Raw genomic sequence first — 18,089 nt, forward strand, 5'->3', positions numbered from 1 at the left:
TAAGGTAAGGAATCTGCAACTAGATGCCTCTATCAGATGGGAAAAACATCTTGTACAGTCACGGGTGACCCAGTCCTTTAGCAAACTATCTATCTTATTTCACAAGCGCCATATGACAGCAAGGAAATTGAGAATATCACTGAAATACATCTAGAGAGAACAATGTTGCTATTCTCACCAGTCTTATCGATGGGTATCTTCTTGAACTGCACAAGAAGATCATTCCACAATGGTAAAAACAGGCACCACCTTATTGCGAATGCCATCATAAAGACTTTGGCTCTCTAGAAAAGAACCCATAGGTCCTCTGGCGTTTAGCCAGCATAAAGTAGAATTTAATGCAAGACACTATTCACCTAGACAGTCTTCTTTTCTGCACGGTATTCACAATTTTTGGTCCCAGTGAACCCCAAACCATCACACAAGAAAGTAATCCACAATAAGGCCTCTCAAGTGACCAATGCAGAAGCTCAAAGACTTCTTTGAGTCAAACTAGTGGACCTCTCCTTTTTCGAGGGGTGAGGCAGGGCAAAAAACATCAGCAGACTTAACTGCTTGGTTAACATGGAAGGGGGCTGCTAACTTCGGCAGGAAGACAGCTGAGTCCTCAGCACCACTATGTCTTAGAAGAAAGTGCAGTAGGGACACTGCCTAGAGCAGGCCTGGAGGTTACTTACGCAGCACACAGAAGTAACAGTAGCAAGAAAGGCGGCTTTGATCGCCAGAAGCAAGAAAATGTGCATAGGGTCAAATGGAGAGCACATAAGGAGCATGAGGACAACATTTAGATACCACCGAGGCATGATGAATGGCTTTATAGGAACATATGTGTCAAGTCCTTCAGAAAATGCATCACACTTGATAATTTAAAGAGAGGGTTCAACATGCAAATCTAAAAGCCAGCACAGGCTGACAAGTAACCCTTAACTATGCCTACTGCAAGGCCAGAGCTTGGCCTGCACAGGATCCAGATGATGGACCTACATTAGGTCAAAGTTTTCCCAGCACTCTGAGTAAATGGATTTAGAGGAAAGGTACCTGGCTGGAAAAACCTACATCTCCCACTTCAGGTGTCAAATTAAGAAAACTCAACAGTTGCTGCTCAGTCTTCACCAAATGGAGGTATAGGTTAAGGAGATTGAGATGTAAGACCCTCCCTTATTGTGGAGACAACAGTTCCTCCCAAAGGAGTAGCTGGCTCAAATGAAAACTCATCAGGTTCAGGAGCTAACCCACTCTTCTTCTCCAGTCTGGGGCTCTTAAGATGACTTAGACCTGGTCTGTCTGATTATCCTCAGAACTTAAGGCAGGAAAGGTAGTGGCAGACGTGTACATGGGACTCTTGTGCTGTTACAGGCTGAGCATGTCTCACAATAACAAAGCACTGATACTACATGAACTCAATGGTGGCAAATACTGCCTTGTGCCACCTCGGGATAGAGACACCACTAGTGGTCCACCAGCAACCATCTGCTCAGCTCTTCTGCTCTGGCACCCAGGGACCAAGCTAGGAGGTTCCCTACCAACAAGATCTTTTGCTATTCTGCAACTTCCAGAGACAGAGAGCCTCCTGGCACATTATCCAGGACCCCATCCTAACCAGCTTGTTAATAACCACACAGTAGTTGTGTAGCCTGTTAGAATCAGTACCAGCCTTCCTTCATGGTTGGCAGAAAGGATTTCAAGGCCAGGCGAACCACCAAAACCTCCAAAAGGTGATGTGGAGCTGGTTTGTCACTCAACACCAAAGGCCCCTGATCCTCCTTCCTCAGAGGGCCATCTCAACTCAGTAACAATTCATCTGTTACAATTCTGACATTGGGTAACACAGCTGCACACTCATGGCATTCCTCTAACGCGTAGTAGTCCACATGTTCCAATGCAACGGTGCATGGCAGTGTAGCGTTAGCACCGGCACCAACTACCGATGGACATAACACTGGGGTCGAGGCGTTCATAGGTATTAATGTTCGAACCACTTAATATCCATTGTTCATCTGTCACATACGCTTTTGATTATGTCACGTATGCCTTATTGCCTTATTAATATCTCCATTTTTGTTGAAACATTAAAAATAAATAAATACATTAAAAACTTACATTGGTGGGGAAAGAAGGCCTGAAGAGTGTCAAGTTAGCACTCATGTGCCACCAAATGAGGTCCTGAGCTGTTTCATGCAAGACCTGGGCAGCTGGAGAGGATACTCTGGTAATCAGACTATTGAAACTTTCTTTGTAGTGTCCTTGTGTGCCATTTGGCCAACAGGACAAGAAGGATGCATGAGGCCAGGATCTTACAAAGCCCCAGAACCACTCTCACAGACCCGAGAACTGTGTCCAAAAGATGGGGATCATTTCCTGACTGTCCTGGACTTTGAGGCACTGGAATGACCTTCAGCACTTGTATACAGGATGGCTTCTGAAGGTATTCCTCTGCATAGGGCTGAGGTGGCACTGCGGCTCACAGATGAAAAAACCTCAAGGACGTTAAGAGGGTGGTAGTCATCCAGAGGTGGTCTGCTGCTGACTGCAGCGAATCCACCTTGTGAGAAAGTGAAGGTAGAGAGTACATCTACAAACGACATTCGAAGTGGAGGTTGCATCACTGAATTCACTCTTGTGAATCTGTAAGGGGCAGAGTTAAGGGCTGTATATCAAACTGGAAGTGTTCCAACCTCACTATCAACCTGAGGCAGCATCACTAGGACTGCAACACAGGAGTATGAAAATAAGCGTCTTGAAAGCTGAAGAACACCATCCAGTCTCTTGGATCCAGGGCAGAGATGATCTCTGCCAGTGTGAGAATTTTGAACTCGTCCTTATTCAGAAAGGTATTCCATGGCAAGACGTTCAATACAGACCGGAGGCCTCCGTCCTCCTTTGACCTGAGGAAGTAACAAGAATAGCATCCCTCGTCCTTCTCAGTGTGTCACCCGTTCTATGGCACCGTTGGACAGCAGGAGGTTGACCTTCTACAGTAAGACTGAGCAGTCATCTGCCACAATTTGTACTGGAGTGGGGAGAATATGAGGCAGGGAAGAACTGAAAGCTAAGGCATAGCCAACAGCACAGCCTTTGCAGAGTGGTGTTCTATTCTGCCTGAAACGCATTTTGCTGCATTTTGTGCATCTTGGAGATGGTTTGGGCATCCGAGTTTCTGAGGTCCTCTGGAACTGCCCTAAAGATCTCGCTGGCCCAGAAGACACACTACATTCAGAAAGGAAAACGCTGGGGAAGGAGGTAGTTAAAGGAATAGAATTCAGTTTGAGTGTAGTTGTGGATGGCTGCACCACAAGGCTTTCAGGTGTTTGATGTTTAATCAGAAAGTCAGGGTGCTGTCTAGCCACTCGTCGTCAAATACAAAAACAACAAGGTGATGAATGGAACAGTTGAATTAATCTCAGCCACTGGCAATTGCTCAGGGATGCACTAAATTGTTTTTTACCCACCAGGCCATCTCAGTTTGGATTCAGCCATACGCAAATCAGTCTTGACTCCGTGTCACAGGTCAGTCGAAGGCAGGGGCTGTGCTTGGTGTGGACAAAGGGGCCATGGCATGCCTGTAAAGGCCTTGTCAAATGGTAGTAGTGGCTCAGATGAAGCCAAACTTTTCTGAAGAATTTCAGTCAATAAACTGGTTTTAGGCTTCAGAGCAATTACAAATCGTGCACTTCTGGTTCTATTTGCAATACTTAGCAAAAAGAAGCACTTTCTTCTGTTTGCATGCTAGGCGATGAGTGCAGCTCTGTCTCTGGTAAGTACCCAGCCCACAGGCATTTTGGAAGTCTAAGTACAGCCGTCCATCTGTGTAAAGAAGGGGAGCAGACAGTCTGCCTCCTCCTCCTCATCATTGTAGTGAGAGACATTAGGTACATCCTGGCACACATCGGAGATGGAACCAAAGAAGGCCTCTACACTCTGATGTCAACTGAAAGGGTGATGGTCTGGGTGTGCAACGACTGGCTGTGCCTTTGTGACTTCAGAGAACGACACAGTCATAGGTCAATGTTGGTTCAGGGTTAAAAACTGGCACTGGATCCAAAATCAGCAGAGTCAACAGTGGCACAAAAGGAACTAGTGTGGACCCTGTGGCTGGAGTTGAAGTCTAGACCAGCTCCAGTACAGGTCCCTGAAAGGGGCCTGAAGGGTAGTCAGCCTCAGGGGAAGGTCTTCCAGCAGACATTCAGCTGGGGATACCTGCTGCTCCCTGGTGCCCGAAGACATGCCAGAGAGAGCCAGCAGTGCCTGAAGATTTACAGCACAGTCTCCTTGAAGGACATTATTCGATGGGGGTTCAACAGCTGCCCAAGAAATTTGAGTGAGCCAAGATCAAATGAAGAACCGCTTCAGTCAGAGGTCACTTATGCCTTCATGAGACACCTCAGCAACTTCTTGCCAGATTGAGTGAGCAGGTGGGAACGAGTCTCGCTTGAATTTCTTGTGTTTATGAAGCACTTTTGACCTTCAACTTATAAGACTTCACGTGGGAATGGGAATCTTCGTGTCAGACCCTCGTCACTAACTGGCCCTGTGACTTACAGTGGGATTACTGTTTCGAACACAACCTTCTCTTATGCTCAGCGACATAAACCTTTGCCTATCATTTCTGGAATGCCTTCAGGTGCATAAAAAAACACTTACTGCATGACTTTTAATCATGACCAGTGCCCAAATACCAAATAGACATTTTGTGGGTCTGTGACGGACAATTGATTCCAGTAGGGGCAGCATGGCTTGAATCCTGTTGCCGGTGAGACATTCCTGGCACACAGTGACAAATCAGGAGTACTTAAAAAACAAAAAACAAAAGTTTAGAGTGGAGCTCAGGATCCACATCAAAGTGTGTGGGAAGTAAAAGGAATGGACATCAGCGCACACACCAGGAGCTTCTATGCATTTTCAGTCCATCAGTTCTGGGGCAGTATAAAATCTCAGCAGAGACATGAAGCTCCACCTACCAGTGTGTGGGAAGTATGGTTGAACAAAATACCTGGATCCAGTCTGGCAATATTCAAAATGTGAGTAATCTCCAGTTGAAGTATCCATCCGAAAAAAGTTACCTAACTTCACTAAGAGTATCTCTGGTGGATACTATATCTTCCCACAGATTCCCCACCTTGTGAATGGCCCCCCAGGACTCAGACTGGGTCAGCAAACCATTTCCCGCCCCCAACAATAGCATTCAAGCACAATGTAGCTTCAGCTTTGCTTCACACGGTATGTGAAAACTTCACAGGACATAAGGTCTGCAAGCCTGTGCATAGATATTAGTTGCTCAACTACCACAATCCATCAACACAGGACAAGAACTCATCTTGGTGCTTCACTGACAAAATTCCTACACTTTCAACAGGAACTAGATCTAAGGTCCTCTCCAAAGATTTCAGGGTATCACTCTGCTCCAAAAACCACATGGAGATGTCTTGTTGGATCCACGGGACATCTGCGTGTGGTGCTTAAGACCAGACCACGACAATTTGGCCTGCAACCCCTATATGTTGATGTACCGAAAGGCCATTACAGAGTGGAAAGTCAAGCTATTTTTGGCCAAAGCTCACAAGGATGCACCAAGCTGATCTCTTTCAGGTAAGTCTCCTTATAGGCAATGACTCCAGACTCTTCCTTGGTGTCAGAAATTACTCAGAAATTAAATATGAATCTGGAATTCCCAACTCTTTTGACTGATTGTAATGCAGGTCAAGCTCTTCTGATTGCTGGACTGTTGCAGGATGGCACCATTATCCTCTGGGTCACTACCCATTGATGAGCCCACTACTGCATGTTTTTTTATTAAGATGGCTCTGGCCAAAGTACCATTCAACTCAGCTTCCACTGGCTTGGTGTCCTTTCTATCAAAGTCACTGCCCTTCAAGGCCCCAACCTCCAACACCAAAACCAGAGCTGACTTTGGCAGTGAATTTGGCACCACATTTCAAACCCTCAAAGTGGCCATACATTCTCCATGTGGTAAAAGAAAATGTTCAGGCTTGTTTAAATTACTCACTAAGGCCTATGGATTTGCCCATTTGGAGGAACTTTTTGGATCCAATGAATACATTTGCCATGTTCAATAAAGATTATGGTCACACAGAAGATGATGACTGTTGACAATCTCTTCCACTCTTACAAACAAGATGTTGGCCTTTTCCTGTTTTTTTAAACCACAAGTGGTCTGGATGCATCTTCTGAAGGGTACAAGCCTTACACCTCTCGCTCTCTTTCAGACGAAGAGTCATTGTTTACTTCGGTGGTACATAAAGAAGAGTAAACATTACCTTGACAGTTGGATAGGAAACTTGCTTCCTTCCTCTAGAATGTTGGAACCTTTCCTACCTTATTGTGAGACACCTTTGGAGCCTGTTCTGGTAGTCCACAGACCCATTCCATGAGACCCAATTTTTGTTGTCAATATACCCCTTAAAAGGGGGGGGTGAGTGATTGAGTCTACTTTGCTAAGTTAAATCCAAATGCCATCTCTAACCTGTAAGACCCTAAAAGTGTTCTCCACTGGTAACCTTGCCCTCTGTATGGTGAATGCAAGGTGCCTACTGGGTCTCTATGACCATTCCCTGTGGAAATGGAAAAAAATAGCTTTTATCAGTCTGCCTGACCACACAATGCTATCTTTCACCATGTCATCAATGATCTGTATGGTTCCAAACAGATCCTAAAGTGTAGATGAGCACTTACTGGTTGAGGCAGTCACTTTAACTGGACTGTAAGGGGTGACAGAAGTGTAGGTGAGATGCAAACTGCAAGGTAGCAGTTGAAAAAGCCTAATGTAAAGGAGGTTAATCAAAACTAAGAGAGGGTGAGGTAACCATAGGCCCAAAGCTTTAATCCAAAGCAGACCCAAAGAGACAATGGTGGGACACCAAAGGCAAATGTGGACATGAGTTTGTAACATGGGGAGATGGAGGTGAGACTGACAAGATGTAAGACAGTTGACAGAAGCAGAAATGGTGGTAACAAAATTAGAGCTAGGAGTAGGAGAATATAAGAGGTACAAATGAAGTGAAAGCAGAATGGAGGAAGCCTAGGAGAAATCAGTGGGAAACGTAAGAAGTAAAGATTGCCTGTCAAGGACATTAGTAAATGACAAACTTACATAGTGATTCTGGAAATCTGTATTTGTGTCCTGGTATTGTTACCCTCCACCTTGTATGGAAAGTGCAGTGTTTTCAAACTGTGCATTGTGGCACTATACAAAAAGCTTCACACTGGAATGCCGACCTATTAAATTCCAGCCACAGAACTTTCACGATGGAAGCTGTGCGCAGAAAATGGCTTATCTCCAGCTTATGCAAGCAATACATGAAGCTAGCTACTTTACCAACCTTGTCTTTCGGCTCAGCATGGCCTTTAAGAATTGGCAGCACCACAAGCCAACTTTGTAACTGGAAGTCTTTGATTCATTGCCAGCAATGCCCTGAGGTAAGGTTTTGCAACAGGATACATTATCAAAATGTTATGTTAGTTCCTGCAGAAACAGGTTTGAAGACGAGAATGCATTTATGCAAGTGGTGCCAACTCATTCTGTAAAACTCCAGCGTCCCCCATATATCCAGGGAAAATTAGCCCAGTATTCACTTTTCTGATTACTGTACATTCAGTTACCTAATTCTTCTTCCATTGTAGATCCTGTATCCTGGGACTTAGTGGATACGCCGAGCACTCTGTTAAACAAGATGGAAAAGGCGCTTCCCCAAACACCTGAATAAATCGGGAGAGAAAACACATTCAGCAAAATGTTCTCTATAGCAGTCAGGTTCTCGGTATTGTAATGTACTCCAAGTCATATGGACATCACTGCAAAGTATGAAGGCACACATCTTATTGTGAACAAGTTTCAAACAAACCTTCTGGGAAAAATGTGTTCATGGCTGAATTTGAATTTCATGCTATGGAAAAAAACAAGGATGCAGGCTAGTGTACCAACCAACAGCTTGCAGAGTTCAAAACTCATTCCACTACTGTAGCATGCTAACTTTTTAAAGGGTGTCCATTTCCATGAGGTAACAATTCTGATAAGGCTAACTCTTGTCCAGTAGGTTAGATGAAATTATTGGAACCATGTTTAGGGTGCAGGCTCCCTTACATTGTTAAAAGCTTATAATATTGCATTGAGGGTCAGCTACTCTTTCACATCCCAGTGGAATTTATCTTTCGAGGGACTTCCCAACATGGGCAAGCATAACAGCTGAGAGGGTGCTATGAAATACAGGGAGTGCAGAATTATTAGGCAAGTTGTATTTTTGAGGATTAATTTTAGTATTGAACAACAACCATGTTCTCAATGAACCCAAAAAACTCATTAATATCAAAGCTGAATATTTTTGGAAGTAGTTTTTAGTTTGTTTTTAGTTTTAGCTATGTTAGGGGGATATCTGTGTGTGCAGGTGACTATTACTGTGCATAATTATTAGGCAACTTAACAAAAAAAAATATATACCCATTTCAATTATTTATTATTACCAGTGAAACCAATATAACATCTCAACATTCACAAATATACATTTCTGACATTCAAAAACAAAACAAAAACAAATCAGTGACCAATATAGCCACCTTTCTTTGCAAGGACACTCAAAAGCCTGCCATCCATGGATTCTGTCAGTGTTTTGATATGTTCACCATCAACATTGCGTGCAGCAGCAACCACAGCCTCCCAGACACTGTTCAGAGAGGTGTACTGTTTTCCCTCCTTGTAAATCTCACATTTGATGATGGACCACAGGTTCTCAATGGGGTTCAGATCAGGTGAACAAGGAGGCCATGTCATTAGATTTCCTTCTTTTATACCCTTTCTTGCCAGCCACGCTGTGGAGTACTTGGACGCATGTGATGGAGCATTGTCCTGCATGAAAACCATGTTTTTCTTGAAGGATGCAGACTTCTTCCTGTACCACTGCTTGAAGAAGGTGTCTTCCAGGAACTGGCAGTAGGACTGGGAGTTGAGCTTGACTCCATCCTCAACCCGAAAAGGCCCCACAAGCTCATCTTTGATGATACCAGCCCAAACCAGTACTCCACCTCCACCTTGCTGGCGTCTGAGTCGGACTGGAGCTCTCTGCCCTTTACCAATCCAGCCACGGGCCCATCCATCTGGCCCATCAAGACTCACTCTCATTTCATCAGTCCATAAAACCTTAGAAAAATCAGTCTTGAGATATTTCTTGGCCCAGTCTTGACGTTTCAGCTTGTGTGTCTTGTTCAGTGGTGGTTGTCTTTCAGCCTTTCTTACCTTGGCCATGTCTCTGAGTATTGCACACCTTGTGCTTTTGGGCACTCCAGTGATGTTGCAGCTCTGAAATATGGCCAAACTGGTGGCAAGTGGCATCGTGGCAGCTGCACGCTTGACTTTTCTCAGTTCATGGGCAGTTATTTTGCGCCTTGGTTTTTCCACACACTTCTTGCGACCCTGTTGACTATTTTGAATGAAACGCTTGATTGTTCGATGATCACGCTTCAGAAGCTTTGCAATTTTAAGAGTGCTGCATCCCTCTGCAAGATATCTCACTATTTTTGACTTTTCTGAGCCTGTCAAGTCCTTCTTTTGACCCATTTTGCCAAAGGAAAGGAAGTTGCCTAATAATTATGCACACCTGATATAGGGTGTTGATGTCATTAGACCACACCCCTTCTCATTACAGAGATGCACATCACCTAATATGCTTAATTGGTAGTAGGCTTTCGAGCCTATACAGCTTGGAGTAAGACAACATGCATAAAGAGGATGATGTGGTCAAAATACTCATTTGCCTAATAATTCAGCACTCCCTGTATAAAAGGGAGCTGGGAAAGTGGTTATCCCTCACTGAGTTATAGGGTTTCTATATCAGATTTATGGAGTGGTGTTCCTACAGGGACACCTTAAAGGTATGTATGTAATTCTCAATACAATGCACCACAACCACTAAGTCTGGCTTCTGGCACTATAAATTAACCTGTTTTCACATGGATAACAATAGTTTCTGGTTTCAAACGTCTTAGCTATTCCACCACACACTGTGTAAATACCAATATTTCACCAAAAGAGGTGTTCAGCGCTTCAAATTAAAATCTTCAGTCAATTATGTTTTTGCCCAGTTTAGCAGATATAGAGAACGTTGACCATATTTAGGATATTTTGTGACCTAGTCTGATGTGTTTTACTCCAACCTTTCTCCAATGTTAAAGGCATTTCTAGCTTATGAGGGGAAGGGTGGGCCGGAGATCTAATGTTCTTTTCCACCTCTCATAATAGGTATCACCAATTAGCACACTTGCTTCATAACAACAATATGCTGATGTGGAAGTGACCATCTAGAATGAGCTCAGATGCACACAACTGTCAGTTTAAAACAATTAGCATGTGTTGTAGACTTAAGCATTATAATTCTAACAAGATAGCTTCAGTCAAACCTCAAAATTAACTATACAAAAAATATATTTTAAATTACACTTCTCAAAAAGGACAAGCACAGCTACATTAAGGGGAAAGAAAACTCACTGAATCTTATCCAAAAAGCAGGGTAACCAAGGATTCTGGATATGTTGGGTCTTGTACAGACTGCATTTTTGTTTCCTGGGCTGCACTTGAGAGGCTGAAAATGCTCTCAACGTTGCTCAAACAGGAGCACTGGAGAAGTGTCACATAATGGTGTATGCCAAATAAAATATTACTTATCCTGTAACTGTCAGATTGTAGCATGTACTGCTACAAATTCACATGCACTACACACTCCTAGTATTGGGCACAGATGTTTGCAAGTTTTATTTCTTCAACTTTGTCTTCCATCTTGAGATGTTTCATTACTCCTCCTTGAATTCCACAATGAATCAGGATAAAGACTCCACCTCAAACTGTTTTATTCCCAATGGATTGGAATGTAGTAAGTGGAGTAAACAAAGAAGAAGAGTAAAAGTGTACAGGTCTTTGTCTCAAGGCTACAAGAAATCCATCGCTCTGCATTAGAGGCATAGAAGAGCAAGAAACCTATTCAAGATGGGAGGGAGTGTTGATGGGCACACTACACGAAGCTAGGAGGACACGCTGAGGAAAGCCCTGAAATGCTTTCCTCTATAAGCTCCAACATACAGAAAGAAGGACATTCTGGGAAGGTAGGAACAAGGGTCAAACAGCACCCAAAAAACACAAGTAAATTCTTGCATAGTGGCTGAGCACTATCCTGAAAAGACTCTGAAATTGAGCCCCGAGAAGTAACTGGAGAGGCGCTGACACTTTGCTATGGCTAATGCCACCAAGCTTGCTCAGCAAGGAGAGACTTTTGGCTCTGAAGCTATAACCCAAAAAGATACTAGAAAAGTCCTGAGTCAGCAACCCAACACCGTTGGTGCCGATGTTGGTTCTGAAATGGTTGCCAAAAAATACTAATGACTCCAAGAGATCCTAGACGCAAGGCAGAGTAAATTCCATACAAATCCAATGTCTAAGGAAATTATGGCAAGACCTGCACCACCACTGGAGCCTGATTCCACAGCGCTCAAGAAGAAAAGGCTTTCCGTTAAGGCATCAATTTCATAAAAAAAAAATCACGAATACCTTATTCCCAAAAACAGCAGGGAGTTGGGTGCTATTCCACTATCTCACAAACCACAGCCTCAGCTACCTGCTCCAAGCCCAAGGCAACCGCCACCACAATCACTATGCAGGCCACCATCCACATAGGAGTCACATCACACACCATCAGACTAGGACAGTCAAGATGACATTTAGGATCCTCATAATCACCTGATCCCATCACATGAAGGGGGTGGCCCATGGGAACATTACAACGCTGACCCTCAGGCTGACTCTGACCAACAGCCATACTCCGGAGCGGCTCCACCCCAAAACCCAGACCACACTACAGCATATCATGCTGTAATTCAGAGGGTGGTTGGCCATGGTATGGTCAAAGTTTATGTGGACTGATCAAGACCTTCGTTACAACTGAAAGATCTGAACAGCATACTAAAAAACAAGGTGAAGAAAAAATATAAGGCAGCAATAGAGAACCTAAGTTATATTTGAACTCATGGGTCTCTAGAAAATCTTTGGCATAGAACATAGCGTGTAAATGAGCATTCGTTAAAGGCACAGGTGACTTATCCCTTTCCGACAAAGAAAGCTAGGAAACTGGTGATGCTTGAAAACGTGTTGCTGTTAGGGCAGCAGCACATTGCCACATCGCCAACTTGGTGGGTCTCTACTCAAGGTACAAAAGATACTAATGGAGGGAGATGGAACAACCTGTTGAATGCCTTCTGATGGCCTACAGGAATAGAGGCATGGTGCTCAAGCAGGAGGGAATGACCCTCTCCAGTGCTAACTTTAGATGTGCCTTAGATACTGCCAACACTACCTCCAGAGGTCAGGGTGAACCTCTGTAAAAACAAATGGGTCAGGGTATCTGGGTTCTGCCCTGGGGTGCTGTAACATTAGATTAATGTGCCTTTCAATGAAGAGCATCTATTTGGCTGCCACGCTGATTGCATGGGGGAGAAAATTCAAAAAGACAAAGAAACCGTAAAAGTGATGGGCGCACGCCTTACCCAATCAAACAAGTTTGGCTTTTTGAAGCGGGCAGTGTGAAGACTGTCACACCACCATAGTTGTCACAAAGCCAACACTACCACTCCTACCATGTAAGTCAGACTCTGGAAAGGGCGCCCTTCAAAAAGTGACATGCCAATGATCACTTTAAAATAACCTGAGACAAGACACCTTTGTCTGTCAGACAGCAAGGGTACTGCTTCGTGCTCCACACCACACTACCAAACATACCACCACAGCATCAGACAAACATAAGTGGCTGTTCAAGGAGAAAGTACTAGCAATAATCACCACAGGTGCCATCAAACCTGTAAACCCACAACCTTGGAGCAAGGAGGGTAATCACTGTATTTTCCCATTGTCATCATTTTCTATTGTCTTCGACAGGATTTTAGGGACTCCTACAGAAATGTCACTTTCAGGAGTGGAGGCATCTGCTTTAGCATAGACATTAGCCCAGGAATTAACCCAACTAACCAAAAGGGGAACATGAATACCTGCGACTTGATTGAGTTACTTCAAACTTTCTTAGCGGCATCCTTGTAGTTAGACCGGACAGCCTTAGGTGGGTCTTCCTCCAAACTTTGGCCTTCTTGCCTCCAATTTTGCTGCATTTGTTTTTATTGGCCTTAGGACTCTGCACTTTACCACTGCTAACCAGTGCTGAAGTGCTTATGATCGCTCCCTAAAATATGGTTTGATTGGTGTATACCTTACTGGCATATTTAATTTACTTATAAGTCCCTAGTAAAGCGCATTACATGTTCCCAGGGCATGTATATTAAAGGCTACGCTTGGACCTACAATACTGCTTGTGCCACCCACTTAGACCTTTAAAACATGTTCCAGGCCTGCCATTGCAGTCTGAATACAGTGTTACACTGCCATGTCAACTTGGCATTTAAAACCCTTGCCAAGCCTTAAACTCCCCTTGTATTACACATAAGCCACCCCTAAGGTAGGCCCCTAGGTAGCCCATAGGGCAGGGTGCTGTGTAAATAAAAGGCAGGACGTATACTTTCAAGTTTTCCATGTGGTGGTAGTGAAAAAATCTCTAATTTATTTTTCACCGTTGTGAGGCCTACTCCTCCCATGTAATAACATTGGGGATTCCTTATTGCATTTAATTAACATGCTTTAATTACTAAATGAGAAGAGGTAGATGTGATCTTTAGGACCTACTGAAATGTAATAATAAATCCTCTTTAATGATAAAGGATTTATTGTTACAATTTAGAAAAAAACCACTTTTAGAAAGTTGGCATTTTCCTGCTCTTAGCCCTGTGTTCCTGCAGCCTGTCTCTCGTACACGTCTGGGGTGGGTGACACCTGTTTTTTGTGCATTTCCTGTAGACAGACACACAAAGGGAGCTTAAGTGTGTCTTGATTGGCCATCCACATCCTGATCCTGGGCAGGACGAGAGGAAGGGGCTGGACACAGCCTCACACCCACAACAGAATAGGCTATGTCCTGTCCCCACAAAAAGGACTGTTTAACGCCCTGTAGTGAGTCTGAAGCCAGGGCAGGTAATGAGGACCTCTGTGCACTTCAAAGGAACTTCTTTGATGTCAACCCACTTCAAAGGCACCACTGGGTATAAGAAGTGGACCTCAAACCCTACCAACTCAATACTCTTCTGGACCTGTGGATACTCTGCCAGAAAGAAGAACTGATGTGCTGCTGAATGACTGTCAGTCTGCTGGACTGCTGCTCTGGAAAGACTGCTTTATTGCTGTGCTGACCTGCTGCACTCCTTGCCTGGGTGAGAAGGACTGGACTCACATTATTTGAACCCAACAACCAGAGTGACTCCTAGGGCCAGCTGGTTTGTCTTCTGAAACCTCAGGGACATAAAAGACTTCCAACTTCCTTACATTATATCTGGACTCTGCCATCTGCGAGTCTGCCCAGCCACGTGGCTCCACTCCAGTCCTGGACCCTTGGAAGTGGGCCCAAGGTGTTTGAAGCAGCTCAAATGATGCAGTGTTACTGCTGCGTGGCTCAGAACCAGTGCAGCACCCTGTTTCTGTCTATCGGAACTGGCTCAGTCGTCCTGTTGCGTGGATCATAGTCGAGACACGGATTCTCCAGCATGGATCGACCTTGGCGCATCATCTTCAGCATGCCACATCTTGGGCTGAAGCCTCACCACTGTTGCGAAGATAATAGATGCATCTTTGCTACTGCGTGAGAAGGATCAACGCATTGCCTCCACTGCTCAAATCAACACTGACTCATCGCTTCAATCCGTTTCCCGCATCTTCGTTGTTGATGCAACCAGGATTAAGGTAATTTTGTTCGGCGGACCTCACGGAGTCCCTGTAGCTGGCCCATGCTGCATTGTGGTCGGCCTGAACTTTTGACTTTGTCCTGGTCTGATGGGACCAGATAGCCCTAGTTGGCGCTTTTTGCTTCTAAGCTCATTTCTACGGTTTATTCTCTAAAAATCCATAACTCAAGTTATACTAATTGGATATGTTTTGTGTTGGTCTTGTTTTACTTATTAAATTAAGCACTATTCTTCCAACTCTAACCAGATGTAGTATGTTTTTGTGTGTTTTTTACAGTTTTACTGTGTGAAGTGTTGCACAAATCTTTACAAATTGCCTCTTAAGTTAAGCCTGACTGCTCTGTGTCAAGCTACCGGGATGAGCACAGGTTAATTAAGGGTGTGTTAGTAACTTATCTTGACTAAGACTGTGGTTCTTGCTTGGACAGGGTGCATACCTCTCCCAACCAGAGACCCAATTTCTAGCACCTGTGATGAACCTCAGCAGTCCTAATTGTTTTATTTAACAAATATTTCATTTGGCACACAGTTTTAACAGCATATGTGGGTGGAAATGTACCCAAATCATAGCCATCCTCTTTTTCTGCCTAGTTCAGGCCTGTTCTTTGCTTAATAGGGGGTCCAGGGAGGCTGCAATGTCATGGTCAATCCATCAGAATTTTGAATATAGAGTGAGATTTCTCCTGAAGCTCCCCCTCAATCTCATCCCATGCTAACATTCTCAGTATCTCAACAAGTACAAAGGAGCCGAGTGCAGCTGTTGGACTGGTGTACATTATGTGTGGAAAAAATAACATATTGCACAATGTACAGTACCAGTGGGAAGGGTATGCCCAGACGTGGGTCCCGTGCACACTGCGCCACTGGATTCAAGCTAGACTAGCTGATGAAGGGTGATACCCTGAAACCGGTCCTAGGATGCTTGTTTCCAGTCCAGGGAGGACCTGGTTTGGCAGTTCGGGCTGGACTGCTCCCATGAGGAACAGGGTCAAGACTGATTTGCATATGGCTAGGTCCAAACTGGGGTGGCGTGGTGAGCAAAAAAAAACTATGGATTTATAACCCAGATCTTTGTGACTGGGGTTGAATGTTTGCATTGTTTAGCATTCCGTCCATCATCTGTTCTTTTTGCTGAACCTTCAGTGACACAGATGATGTTTTTACAGACATCACCAGCGTTCAGTTTTATAATTTGTTTGTTGGTTTCCTGGGAGCCACGATGTAAGGAGTTCTGACTCAGGACTTGGAGGTCCAAGCATCAGAGCTTAGCTTGCCCATGCCTGGTTCTTTATTTACATTTTCCAAATAACCTTGAAGTACGTAAGAGTCCAACTATTGATAGCTGGGTTATGCTCATAATTATGCTTATAATTAGAACAATTAGATTGAGCTAGTCCGATGTGTGAAATTCTTATTCAAAATGAATTAAGTTTTATTTTGAGCTAGGAGGAAAGGAGATGTAGGCTTAGCCTTTGTGTGCTCTCAAGCACGGAGTACACCTGCCTTCCCAGAAGTCATGAAATGCATCATATCCAAGGATCAGTAAAGAGGCTGATCGATTTTCTGCTCTGAAACCTCAGGTTTTTAAACAGAAAACACATTAATTTGAAATTTGGAACATTAATTTCAAGAGGAAATTAAATTGGCTAGTCCAAGTTTTCACAGTATGGGCACTCTCAACCCCTTCCACCCCCAAGTTCTGCGATACTAAGTGGCTTCGGGACTATGCCTTGCTTATTGTCTAATGAAAGATTATTCACTGGTGTAATAAAAAATGCTGACTTTTAGGTTCAGCAGCCAATGAAACTGTGTGGTGGCTGTTGTGTGATGGAACCACGCATGTCTTAACAAGGTGGTTGGAACCACTACTGTCGTTTCTAGGCATGCCTTTACCACAAATTTCGTTGTAAAAGCATGTGTAGAAATGGCACGCGTGGAAAAGACAGTTGTGGTTCCAGCTAAAAAATAAAAAAAAACAAAAAAAAAAAACACTGCCCCTAAGAACGAAAGTTCACTGAAAGACCCCACCCACCCTGAACCCAAGTTTCTAGACCTACCCATCCCACCATGTCTGCCCCATAAAACTAAACTATGTCGACACCCCCACCCTTAGCCCCCAAAAAAAAAAGATCCCGACCCCCTGCCCCTAAAAACTGAAGTACCCTGACCTCCCCCCCCCCCCCCCACCAGCCCTGAGCCCTAAAACCTTCCCCCAATAAGTAAACTACCCGACTCACCCATCATAAGCCCGGGGGTGGAGTGGGGGGGGGGGGGAAACTATCCCAATCCGCCTACCTTTAAAAATAAACTACCCCCAAAACCCCACCCACCCTGGGACCTTAAACAAAAGGGGAAAAAAAAACTACCCCGACCTCCCACCTCTACAAACTAAAATACCCCGACACCCCCCACCCACCCTAAGCCCTAAATCCATCCTAACGCTAAAAACTACTCACCAACCCTACTTAGCTCTCTGCATCCTCTCTCAATCCTTCCTCCTCTTCTCTCGATCCTTCCTCCTCTCCTCTCCTCCCACCCTTCCTTAAGCCTTCCCCCACCCCTTTAAAAATAAACTTCCCCACCCTAAGCCCTAAATAAAAAAATACCCAACTCCCACCCCTAGAAAAATAAAAATAGCAGAACTCTAACACTAAAAACAAAAATACCCAACCCCCACCCCACCAAAAACAAATTTAGCCTGAACCAGACCCCAACCCACCCCAATCCCTTAATCCAACACCCTCCCCTGCTCCAGCCCCACTTACCTCACTGCATCCTCTTGCGAACAATGCATGGCTTTTGCTGTGCTTTAACCACGAATAGGAGTAGTTTAGCACATGTGTGGTCAAGTCACAGCGTTGTTCCAGCAAGCGTGGTTATGCTTGAATGGGAAACATCTGCATTGTTCGCAACGCATTGTTAAGGACGTTTCCCATTGTGGTTACAAGAAGACACCTTGCACCAGTCATCAGAGAGATTTTCCAAGCCAATGAAGTCCCAGCCCTGGATTAAGAGGCCTGGCGTGCCTTTGTGCCCAGTCAGACCTAAAGGTAGGCTCGGGTGCTGGAGCAGAGACTGAAAACTGGTACCTGCGATTACTTAAGTTCAAAGTTTCATGCTTCAGAGTTGTTTGAAGGGAGAAGGATCTGTGTACCTACCCAGGGGTAATTGGTATAACAGGAGCCAAAACAACACCTGCACAAGAAGCAACTTAAAGAGAAAAGTGCTTTTGAATGTTATGTGTGTGTTTGCACATGAGA

General features: G+C 44.3%; 1 protein-coding gene across 1 annotated transcript in view; it reads right to left on the bottom strand.

Annotated features, from left to right (window-relative positions):
* PLA2G4A (phospholipase A2 group IVA) overlaps positions 1-18,089 on the bottom strand; it is a 698,142-nt gene that overhangs the window by 336,735 nt on the left and 343,318 nt on the right. The window contains exon 12 of the mRNA XM_069231997.1: positions 7,618-7,713. Coding sequence (XP_069088098.1) covers positions 7,618-7,713 — 96 coding nt within the window. The remainder of the gene's footprint in view (positions 1-7,617; positions 7,714-18,089) is intronic.

This window comes from Pleurodeles waltl, chromosome 4_2 (assembly GCF_031143425.1).
Source record: "Pleurodeles waltl isolate 20211129_DDA chromosome 4_2, aPleWal1.hap1.20221129, whole genome shotgun sequence".
Lineage (NCBI taxonomy): Eukaryota > Metazoa > Chordata > Amphibia > Caudata > Salamandridae > Pleurodeles > Pleurodeles waltl.